At 40.3% G+C, this 12409-nt stretch overlaps 1 protein-coding gene across 2 annotated transcripts; it reads right to left on the reverse strand.

Moving 5' to 3' along the window:
- Nucleotides 1-27: 27 nt before the first annotated feature.
- On the reverse strand, nt 28-12167 carry sfi1 (SFI1 centrin binding protein). 2 transcript variants are annotated; one of them, XM_026167409.2, is made up of 30 exons: nt 11566-12167; nt 11412-11483; nt 11201-11311; nt 11016-11110; nt 10810-10906; nt 10602-10704; nt 7966-8122; nt 7707-7868; nt 7521-7591; nt 7339-7431; nt 7135-7232; nt 6974-7040; nt 6742-6872; nt 6096-6177; nt 5844-6022; nt 5669-5744; nt 5279-5374; nt 5104-5180; nt 4893-4995; nt 4703-4799; nt 4224-4384; nt 4062-4136; nt 3520-3594; nt 3234-3410; nt 2968-3158; nt 2376-2640; nt 2199-2283; nt 1943-2087; nt 1766-1865; nt 28-927 (listed from the first exon to the last, which is right to left on the reverse strand). In XM_026167409.2, the coding sequence occupies exons 1-30, from the start codon at nt 11727-11729 to the stop codon at nt 754-756; spliced, it is 3579 nt and encodes a 1192-aa protein (XP_026023194.2). In that variant the 5' UTR covers nt 11730-12167; the 3' UTR covers nt 28-753. The 2 variants fall into 2 exon arrangements, with proteins under 2 accessions (XP_026023194.2, XP_026023193.2); XM_026167408.2 differs by having other exon boundaries at nt 10789-10906; nt 11566-12166.
- Nucleotides 12168-12409: the final 242 nt, after the last annotated feature.

The following is a 12409-nucleotide window of genomic DNA, read 5'->3' on the forward strand; positions in this document are numbered from 1 at the left end:
TAAATTCAAAAGACTCTACAATATTCATATTATTAAACTCAGTTTTATTAATGTCCTGAAAAGCAAATGCTCCAAACAGATGGTAACAGGAACCAAAAACACCTCAACAATACGAGGCTGAAGAACATAAAATATTTCAAGAAACAATAATAATCACCTAGTTCAGTAACAACACTTACCACTTAGAGAGCACACAAAGATGGAAAAGAGTAAAATGGGATAAAATCCTTGCATTTTGACTTGCTCTTGATCAAAGATATAATAACTCTGCAAACAGACCGCAGTCCTCTCTGTTAAACTAAAATCTGTGATTTTAGTTCAGTGATTTTCTGAAGTACTAGAAGCATTGCTACAAACAGGGTAATAGCAGACCTATTGCGTAAGGGCACCTCCTCCGAAAACAGTAAAGTCACTCTTTGCACACATATGGAAAATATTTTGCACCATCTGCAACAAGGACAACCCCTATCCAATGTTTTGCTGGATTTACAGCTATAGAGCTGAGTGTTCCTTTAAGGCACTTGACGTTTATGTTTTGGGAATGCCGAAGACATTTTACACAATAATTAATAAGAACCATTCAAATTGGTCCCCACCAGCTGAGGGCAGCAAAGACATAAGCACAGAGTAGTTAAATATGCATGTGCTGATTCAGTTCTAAGATCAGACTATTTTTTTAAAATGTGATGCTGGCAAGTGAACAACAGTTCAAACAATCAGCAGGTGAGCCCGTCACGCTCTCCATTATTCCTGTCATGTTGGAAATGCAGAGTTTTGAGATTCTGACTCTTCTGTTTTTTGATGAGGAGCATGAAGTCCTAAACTCTGGAGGACAGTCTGCAAATGCTGGATTCTCTCTGCGTGCAGCAACATCACCGGTTTCTGTTTTTCCAGCTTAGTGGACAGCCTGTCGATGAGCTCCTCCAACTGTCAAATGAAAAATCACCAGGAGTGACACAGTCAGTATCATGAACAATAATTTAATTGAATGCACCACCCTCTCAGCTCAGTTTCTTTTCCTCCACAGACAGAGATTTACAGGTCAAATGACGCTTTAGAAGAATGCATGGAAAATCTGAGCCATCAGGAAGAGAAACTTCAGAAGTTACTTCAGGTAACTAGCATCATGATTAAGACTGCACATGCACACATTGCAAAGTCCCTTTTTCCTTTCCATAAGGAAATAAATGTGAACCCTTAGATTTATAACAGATAGTTAAAAAATGAAAAGGGTAATGTATGTCATAACTGAATCTGTTTTCCTACCTTATCACACTTACTTGTTGCGTAAGATATCTGTTGTTATAAGTGCTTATACACTTTGTAGATTCAATAATTGCATAATATTTGAAATGTCAGGAATTTAAAATATCTTACTCTAGAACTGGTCGAGGAATTACCTAACAAAAATACTTTTTTCAACAAAAGGCAGTTCACTTCATTAATAATCTCTAAAGCTTCACTCACACAGGCGTAGAGACTGCTTGGCAACTCCAAAAGAGGTTGGTGAGTGGTTCCTGGCTCAACTAGTTGAGGAATATGCACTTTTGGTGGTTCCCTAGCAACCACCGTTCGCTAGGGAACGCAAGTGTAAAATTAGTCTTTACACTTGTGTGACTGGGGTACTAAGCTTAATACTTATGTGAACCTAAATGTGAAAGGCACCAAATTTTGGGCTGTGATGATTAAATCAAGCTAGTATAACAGCAAACAATGTAAGTTTATGTTCAACATAAACAGTGACAAAAGTATCTTGTGTCCTTACGTCCTTCAACTCTTGACAGATAGCATTTTTTTCCATCACTTCGTCCTTTCCACTGGTCTGCAGCCAACTCTGTAACACCCCTTTCAGCTTTCGCCATGCCCTGAGTGAATAAAACACCGGTGCTATTTTCACATCACATATTGCAAAGAAAAGAAGAGTGGAAAAACAGATTTCTACCGGAGCTGCTTTCTGTCCAGCTGGAAACTCTTCATGTCCTGTTGAATCCTGAGAAGCTCGCTCATCAGAGCTGACGTTGAATCACTTGTTGCATTTTTAGCATCAGGAACCTCAGTTTCTCCACCAGATGCACTCAGACGTGTTTCTTGAAAAAGCAACAAAACAGTTCTTTTGAGTTTGGTGATTTAATAAGTTGTTGTTTTTTTTTTTTATAAATATTGAAAACATACTCTAGAAAAAAGAGCAGGGTCTATACCTGGATATACAGATGAGTGGGGATCTAAAGAAGTGACAGACTGAGGAAAACGCTCAACTGGAGAGTCTCCAAGACTTGATTTGAACTTAAAAAGAAAAAAAGGTTTAACCCAAATTGAGTTACTTAATACAGCAACAAATAGTTGCTGATATGTCAAACAGGTGTATCTTATCTTACTTTATTCTGTGTCCCAGTAGTCATGAAAGCAGAAGGAGGTAAAAGAGGTTCTTGGTTTTGGGTGTGCTGAAAAAAGTCCATGTTGGACATTAGAGATTCAGAAGGTGGCACAGTTGACATGACACTGCACTCATGTGGAGAGGCAACAAAAACTTCATCAGCATGGGGGCAGTTTGACGCTGGATGGTTTCTCTGTGTGGGACGACTGGACTCAGATGAGTTTGGAGCTGCTTTAATGTTGGTGACGGCAGATTGTGGCTGGGTACTTGAGTAAACAGAAAAGAAAAAGCTTTAATCAGTGATTCCTACACTGACTTTTAACACAATGCTTCAATTTAAGTAAGTTTATTATAGTTCAAACGATATTCAGATGCTTGTCTTCTGTTTTTATTTTCATGTATTACCACATACAGCATTGGAAAAAGGATTTTACCATCAAAAAACATGAAGCAATGTTTCTTTTACTGATAACTTCTCTTCCCTTTATGGGACTAAAGGCTGCAATGTTTGGGTATGCAGCCTAAAAAAAAAAAAAGTCAAACTGCATGTGTGGAACAGTTTCACGGCTTGTCAGAGTGAAGTACACACTCACAGCTTGCTGTGCAATCCAGCTGCAGCTTCCTGCTTTGTTGAGTCAGAAGATGAAACACTGCTCAGACAGAAGCTCACACTCTTTTTTGCTGGCTGCCCTCTCGTCTCTTGCTCTCTTCGGGGTTTGCACAGTGCCCGCTGCTTCCACCGTGCAGCACAACGTTTAACAACTCTCTGGAGGTGTTGTGATCTCTGCAGGACACAAGCAGAGAAGTGAGGCACTGAAATCTTAGGTCTAGAAATCACAAGAAATGCACAATAACCTACTTGCAGTTGACTGTGTTGTGTTAGGTTTGTTGTGAGATCATTCATATGAGCGGCATATGTGAGGATGCATGTCACCCCCTCCCTCAGCAGCTGGTCTCTGTAGACCAGTGCAGCTCTGGCAGCATGTTCTTGCTTTCTCCGCTGCTCTGTGACCCAAATCCTCCACCCATACAACACCTGCGTCAGGTCCAGAAAGTATAAGAGGGCTTGTTAGACCCTGTGAGCACCATTTCTGCAATGCATTTGGTGGTGTAGAGAGAAAAGAATGTGGAGGCAGGTTATTTACCTTGGCCTGAAGTGTGAGGGACCAGTGCCAGAGTGCTCTCTCCGTTTGCTTCGCCTCTCGCTGTCTGTGCTGCAGCTGTTAGCAGAAAGAAAAACCAAAGCCTGTTTAACTGCTCTCAATCAAAACCAATCAATACTCATTCATTAGAAATGCCACATTTGCAGCATGCCGACAATAAACACACAGACAGATCTCAAAAATCGCACAGTCAGAATACACAGAGACAGCCTAAATCCATAGAAGAAATGTGGCAAGGTCTTCAGATGGCCAAAAATAAACCAACCTTCAAAGTGCCATAAAAACCTGGGAGCAAATGAAGTAAGGGGAACTGATGCCATTTTAAAAGTAAAGACTGTCCACACTATATACTTATTTGATGAATCAAATCTATTGATTTAAAGTCTGACTTTGCTGTTTTCCCATAACTCTTTTTCCTAACAGAAATGATTAGCAGTAAAAGCAAAATAGAAGCAAATGGTAGATATTCATTTCTTTTGAACAATCAGTCTGTTCAGACCACAAAAAAAGGAAAATCAACAAACCTTTGTTTTCCACTGCTCAAAATACATCTGGTACATTTTTAATCTCAGCAATAACAGTCCCTGTCGTTTCATCACCTACAAAATCACAGTTTTAAACACGTTAGATTACAGCTTGATGACAGTATAGATGTATATGCATTGAGGGATAAAAGAAGTTAGAACCTTATTCTTCTGGTGCTGGTAGTGATGCTCTTTCCAAGCTTTCAGCGCATTAGAAAGGAGTTTGGAGTTATGGTGTCTCCTGGCTTTTTCCATGATTATCCTCTCCCTCCGAGCCTCCCTGGTCCGATTCCTCCATCGTCTGAAAAATTGCAGCAACCGCACTAAACACAGAAATCATTAAAAAGTTTACAACAATTTGGATACACCTGGTAACCAGACAACACAGTTCTGATGCAACAGTTACTTAACAGGTACAAAATCTTTGACAACTGCTGAGGTAACTGCTGCATTTGTCTAGGCGGTATCTTTCCATGACAGCCAAACAACTCTAAGACTAAGAAAGACATGCTGGAATATCAAAATTACTTACCACTGCTCTTAATGGTTACAGGTAGGTGGCAATCACAAGAGCAAAGTTAAGTTTGTTTAAAGAAAAATAAATAACTAAAAGGAGTTAAAATGGCACCATATGACATTACTTTCATTTATAGACTGCTGAGCCCTGCTTAGTGCTTCCCTCTGCTGGAAGCGCTTTGACACCGCAAGTGTTGTTGCTTCTCTCCACGTATGAAACACCTTGAAAGATTTAGTGAAAAGAAAGCAATCGGTGTTGAAAATATGAAGACGCCTGATGATGTTGAACATGTATGCATCAGATCGCTTTGTAACCTTAAGCTGAAGGGAGTGATCGAAGTGATTCTGTGCTTGTTGCTCTTCGAGCCGGATCTCTGCTCGCTGCTCTGCATTTTCCCTCCACTCAGTAAGCGCCACTCTGGAGAGACATGACTGAAACTTAAGATCCTAACAAACACCTAGGATTTCTAAACAGAAGAAATGAAATTCTGATTTTAGAATGAAACACAGTATTTGTCTTTATTACCTGAGAAAACACTGAGTGTGCTGCTTGTGAAGCTCCTCTGCATTGTCATAGATCTGAGACATCTGCAGGTGGTGTTTCTGTGAATACAGCAGGCCACAATGCATAGACTTCAACATTGTTTTCATGACCCTAAACAAATAAAATCATGTGGTTTTAACTGATATAAGATGTGCACCTTCCAGGCCACAAAGGAGTGTTTTAGAAGTTTAACTTCATGCCAACTCTGAACCTCTTCCAGCCTGCTTTTCTTTTCTCTCTGGACCTGAACAAACTGACACACACAGAGAAAAAAGAAAACGGATACATCACACATGAATATAATAAAAATCAAAGCGGGGAAGAAAAATCTATCAGCTTTCATAATGGCACTCCAAAGCTTTGGTCTCATTTAGGCAGTCTCATGCTGTCAGAGATGCTGAGCAGAATTTATAAGATACACATTTCCACATCAAAAAGCAAATTCTTTCAGTCTTTTTCAAATCTTAAGCACTGATTCCTTACTGCACAATGACTAAAGTAACAGATGGAGTGCAGACTAGACTCAACAAAAATGTAAAATAATCACCTTTTCCCATTTTTCTACAGCCTTTCTTAAGCAGCGCAAATCACCCTGATGGCAGGCCTGCTGCTCTCTGTTTCTCCTGAAGTAAAACAAATAAACGATTCTATTAGCCGACAGCACATTTAGCTCAAGCCCAAATTATTCAACAACTTCACCAAAACGTCTTCTTGAGCTTCACCTGTCTCGTAGCTCAGTGCTGTTTTCCTTCCACTGCATCATCGTCCTGTGTAGAAGTGTGCGACGATACAGACTACGTGAAGCCTCCTGTTTCTCCACCTCTTTGATCCGCTCTTGTGTGCGCTGCCTCCATCGCGTCCAGACTCTCTGCTTCTGGCATCTCTCGTCATGAAGAACTGCCTGGAAAAACTTAAATGTTATTTATCACCAGTGCAGTGCACCACAACAAAGTTTTCATCTGCAGTTGACGTACCAGCCGCTCAGAAAGCATCTCTTCCTTGAGCTTCTCCGACTTCCCCCACCAGGTGTAAAACACCCAGGCGCACTGGCGCCGCCTGACAACACAGTGGACAGACAGATCATTTGGACATATTCATCCACCCACTGAGGTTGAAAACTACAAAGTCTACACACAAACCAGTACAAACCAAAGTCTAGATAGTGCAAACTGAATGTTCTCCCTGAGATGCCTAAATAAAGTCAATCTGATACTCTGACTGCCTGGGAAATGATTCCTGATTGTGGTGCCTCAGGGCTTGGATACCACAGACAGTTCCATAGAAAACTACCTTTTTTGTCTTTGAGTTACAGCCAGAGACCAGCTCCCACGAGCAAAAATGATCCTCAATAAAATTGGGGTCAATTTGGCACAGAAGATGATGTCTGCTTTCTGTTTAAAGACTGTGGTGAATCTGTATGCGTGCATCCCACCACTCAGAATGGGACCAGTGATCTAAAAATAGAGGGTCTAAAAACAGCATCCACACTGAAAGTGGCCCAGAGAAGCCAAAAAAATAAGAACCTTAAAGGGGAAAGCAGCCAAATTTAAAAAGGTATATTGTTATTTTAATTTCTTGGGAAGAGTTGCATAACTGAAGAGGAGAAAGGTGATGACTCACCGATTATAAGCTTGAGCTTTGAGTCTTCTCTGTTGAAGCATTCTGCTGTGGAGGGTAAACTCAACCCAAGACTGGAAACACCGAGGTAGCATACGGTCTACAAACCAAATGTCTGCACGACGCTCCAGTTCCTGTAAAAAAAATAAACAAAAAAACAAAACATAACAAGTTGATTGTGTTGTAATGTAAAAGCATCTGTATCTCTGCTGTCTTGAGTTGTATTTGAAAATACCTGCATGTATCTCTGCTCAGCAAGTTTCTCTCTCCAGTGGTGAAAATGTCTTCTAAGCAGTGAAGTGCTGCAACGAGAACCAAATTCCATTTGTAGCACCGGTATTACAACAAAGAACTGTGAATATAGCCCTGTGGATTGGGAAATGTATGTAAGAGCACCTGTAGTTACTCAGGGCCATCTCTATGAGGGGTTTAAAACTGCAGTTTTCAGCTTCCTCCACACGATCCTGCCATAGTTTCCAGTACTTACGAGTCATCTGCGCAAAAAAAAAAAAAAAAAAAAAAAAAAAAAAAACCATTTCAGATGCTTTGAAACCTTCAATGAGATTAACACTGACTGTCTGCAGTGTGAAGATCAGTTACCGTTTGCTGACAATGTTGGATAGCCATACGGTTGTTCAGTCGATATGTTTTGTTCAACACGACATTAAGAGACAACCCTCGCAATCCAGCACGCTGCAATGAGAATGTGCTGAGATGAATACATGAATTGATCGTGCTGATCTTTGCTTATGAGTGGGTCCATTATTTTATTTATTTATTACCATTAAATGATGTTGGTAGTGTTGATTTGCTGCATTCTTTCTTTCAGTTTCTTCTCTGCACAATGCCACATCTACTGAAGAGCTCAAGAATCAAACAACAGTGCTAATAACTTAAAACTGATTTAGTAGCAGGTAGAAAAACTAGTTTATCCAAGTTTTATCCATTCTACAGGTGGATCAGGATACAAGCTCTCCAACGCACTAGTGCTCTGCACTGGATGCTCTGCGTGGCCAAACTGGCTGCTGCTTGCAAACGGGTCTCTTCACTGTGTTTGCAATCAAGAGCATTTCTCCATTTACTCCAACACTTCCTCACCAGGAGGCGAGAGCAGGCACGCTGAGCCAAAACTGAAGGCGAAACACAAAAGAACAAAAAATAAAAATGTGTTAAGAGATAGCAAAATAATGATGCTTCAAGAAAGCTGTGTGGGTATTTTATAATGACCTTGTGTTTCTTTCTTGGTGTGGCGATACGACACATATCTTATCCACTGATGCAAAGCTCTTCTTTTCAATCCGGAGATATAATGAAACGCAGCTCTGGATTCTTTTTCTTTCTGGCAAGAAGCAGCCGTCTGCATCTCTTTCCACTGAAGCCAAGCCTTCAATACAAAATATATCAGGTGACTCATCACCAGAGAGAACACACAGGAGTAATATACCTCAAGGTTCACTACTCTTTGGTTTTCTTTATACATTTTACCCTGGGAGCATGTCGTCCATGGGCATAATATAAGTTGACAACCACCTCAGCTTAGATAAGCATTTCAATTCAGTCGTATTTTATGCTGTTTAGGACTTAGACTCAGTAAGAGTTAGTTTTCACAGGATTGTCGTATAACTGAGCTATTTTCCCATTCCTGATTTATTTTTGCACATTTATCTCACTTAAATGTTTCAGATCAAATGTTAATATTAGATAAAAAATAACTGAGGTTCATATGAAATGCAGTTTTAAGTAATGATTTCATTTATCAAGGATAAAAATAATCCAAACCTACAAGGCCCTGTGCGATAAAGCAATTTCTCCCTAAACCTAATGACTGTTTGTGCCACCCCTGACAACGAGAACTAAAATCAGGTGTTTGCAATAACTGATAATGAGTCTTTCACATCCCTGTGGAGGAATCTTGGCTAACTCTTCTTTGCAGAATTATTTCAATTCAGTCGCACTGGTGTGTTTTGGATCATTGTTCTGCTGCATAGCCCAAGTGCGTCTGAATTTCAGAGCATGAACTGATGGCTGGACATTCTCATTCAGGATTTTCTGGTAAAGAGCAGAATTCATGGTCCATCACAGAGTCACCACCATGTTTGACTGCTGGTGTAATGTTTCTTTTATGAAATACTGTGTGAGTTTTATGCCAGATGTAACGGGACTCAAACCTTCCAAAGGGAGATGGTGGTATGATGTGAATCTACTTGACTTCGTCTGACAGGTTCCATTTCCATTATTTCTTGATTCAACAGGTCTGCCTTGAATCAGGCTGAGGTGTGGCTATTAAAATTGAACTCAACTTTCTAAAGAATGTGATTAATCACAGTTAATTTAAAATTCAATAATAACAACAGATGAAATTATCAATATAATATTGTTATTATTATTTTTTGTATTTCCTTGGGTCATCTTTATCTAATTAGTTTGACAGATTGGAACAGCCTAACTGAGTAGATCAGACTGCCGAGCTTACTATTGATGGGTTTAGATTTTGTTATTGTCATTTGTATTTAGAAACATTTAACCATATATGCTTAGAGGTGTATAATCATTTGTAGATTGAAAGAATGTCTCATCCTAGGAGGTCTGTAACAGCTCTGTGTAGCATGAAGGGGGAGTGCGTTCACTCCCTCTACAGAGTGTTCCGGCGTAGATCACACCTCCTAGGAGAGGTCGTATCTTCTCTTGCTGATATATGGTATAGCAAGCACACGTATATCTGTTTAAGTATAAGAGCCTTTTGTTCAGATGGACCGCTAGACTCCTGGCACCAGCTTTGGGGAGTCTTCACAGGGTCACATCTGGACCTCACACACACACACACACACACACACACACACACACACACACACACACACACACACACACACACAGTATTCTTTGTTCACATGTATACCTATGTAAGATGTTATATGTTAATGACCCTATGCATATTCATGTAACCACAATAAAAGGAGTGCTATGGGGGACCTGCCTGAGAGTCTGACGGTGGTCAAGTGGTGGAACGACACTCGGCCCCAGCCAGGTCTCCCTCATGCATGAGTGAACCAGAGAACTTTGGTGCCTTGTGTCTTGCTTTTTGCTGCGTAGCAGATTGTCCTTAACATTCCAGCGAATAGGTTTATGCTACAAACCTATCAACTATCATCTATCATCACCATAAATCTCTCTTAAAGACATACTTTGATGAGCAAGTTTTTACTGTGCCTCTGCTTTGAAATGAATGTTGTCCTTCATTTATTCTTGGTGATAATTTTTTATTTATTTTAATTTTTCATAATTGCTTTTAATTTACATGTTTATAATTTTAATTGTCTTTATCTTTATAAGGGGCGACCGTGGCTCAGGGGCTTGGGAAGCGTATCTGTAACTGGAAGGTCGCCGGTTCGATCCCCGGGCTCTCTGTCCTGGTCGTTGTGTCCTTGGGCAAGACACTTTACTCTACCGCCTACTGTTGTTGGCCAGAGGGGCCGATGGCGCGATATGGCAGCCTCGCTTCTGTCAGTCTGCCCCAGGACAGCTGTGGCTCCAACCGCAGCTTGCCTCCACCAGTGTGTGAATGTGAGAGTGAATGAATAATGGCATTGTAAAGCGCTTTGGGTGCCTTGAAAAGCGCTATATAAATCCAATCCATTATTATAAAAATAAGATTTGTCTTTATCTACTGCCTTTGAACTTCTTCTAATGTCAGTGTTCCTACACTTTATGTTGTTTCACTTTTAATTCTTCTTAAACATTTTGTAGTTTGTCACTTTGTTTTGAAAGGTGCAGTATTGAAAAAAAGTTATTGTTGTTATTTTTATTATTACTATTGATAATAATATTAACATGTGATTCACAGGGGTGTTCGATCACGCCCTTACCCTTGTCTTTAAGGTTAGCGCCCTCTGTTTCTGTGCTTGATCCTCCAAAATGTGAAGGTCTCGACGGTGCTGTAATCTAGTCTGCCACAAGCTCCACACTGAGCTGCAAAACAAAAACAAAGGTAAAACCAATATTATGGTAAAAATCATAATGCTAGAAGTTTTCATTTGCTAACACAAATCTCACTGCATAGCTGAGAGCCTGTACTGCTCAAGAGCTGATTCCAGCATTCTGCTCTTCAGTCTTCTCATCTCTGTGAAAACCTCCCATCTGTCCAACACCAGACGCATCCGCTGCTTGTCAGCTGATAATAGAAACAAAGTGGGTGATGACACGTCAGTGAATTATGAAATCTGACAAAAAAAAAAAAAAATCCCCAAACCAACATTACGCTTGAATGGTAAAAGTCACACCAAATGACTGAGCCTTTTGCTGTTGCATCTTCTTTTCCCTCTGCAAACACACAAACATTCGCCAGCTGTGGAGAGTCCAGTTGCACAGGTAATACCTGAAATAAAAGCAGCATGAATACATGAACAGACTTTGGTTATTCAACTATAAAAGTCCTTCATAATGTCCTATAATGTACTGTAATGACCTGTAGTGACAGTCTGCTCGCATGTTCAGACTCCACTCCCTCCTGGATGACCACCACTCATCTCTCCATCCTTCAAAGGTTCTTCTCAGTACCACTCTGTTATAATGCGACCTGGAAAACACTGGAATTAGTGAGCAGGTAGGAAAACGAGGGCAACCAGATGGCAAACTTGAAAATGCTTTCAATTTCCAAAATAAATGAAACAGGTTACTTTGCTTCATGAGGAAGAACTCGGCCAAAGGTGTTCTGTATCCATATCTTCAGAAACTTTCTTGCAAGGTGCCTGCAGAAGTTAAAAGAATGGAGACTTAATTTTCAGGAAGACAGTAACATGATAACAATGGGTCAAGGAATAGTCTCAGCACCTTATTCTCAGCTCCTTGAGTCTTCCACCTTTGTTCCAGCTGTATCCAACTCTGTAAGCGACCTTTCTGATGTGAATTTTGCGCACTTGTTTTGCTTCGCCACGAGATCTGACATAGTTTAAACGGGGTCTTACTGGATCTGAGTTTCCGCCGCTACTTTGCATTTTTCAAGCGGCTATTATACAGAGCACCGAATCGTATCACTTCTCATATACAATCATCCTCATTTTACACTTTGAAGGCTGTTGTAGCTTACATGACAAAATTACCTTCATTTATCCTCACGTTAAAACTCTTTACAAAGTGCCGCGCGTTTGTTTTTCCTTATCACGTGACCACTTGGTGTCTTCGATACACAGTTGTCAACAGCAACAACCTCCGCTGCCGCTCCACACTAAACTGGTTGTGGTAGTTGTAAGAGTCAAGGTCTGCTTAATAAACTTCTCAATATGGGGTGGTGTTTTTCATACACCTCCCTCTACAACAGTTTACATTCTGAAATGTTTACTTCACACGGGAAGAACGTACTTAAGGTCCCCTCAGTTTAACGACGATGACACGAAATGTTAGTCGTTGACTGCCCGCGAGGACGGGGTCTTTATTTTCATACGGACCACCAGGAGACAAGCGGTGGAGAATCACAAATCGAGCGAATCCTGAGACAAAATATGGCCGTCTCTAATAATGCCTGTCAAGTGCCTTTTACCGTAGTATAAAAAAATCACTACAACGCTATTTACATTTTCAATATGTTATATACATACGTATAAACCAATTTATTGGGAAATTAATTGTCATATATTGATTTAGATTTCAAAATAACTATCGCCAACGAACACCTGCC

Source organism: Astatotilapia calliptera, chromosome 5, assembly GCF_964374335.1.
Source record: "Astatotilapia calliptera chromosome 5, fAstCal68.1, whole genome shotgun sequence".
Classification (NCBI taxonomy): domain Eukaryota; kingdom Metazoa; phylum Chordata; class Actinopteri; order Cichliformes; family Cichlidae; genus Astatotilapia; species Astatotilapia calliptera.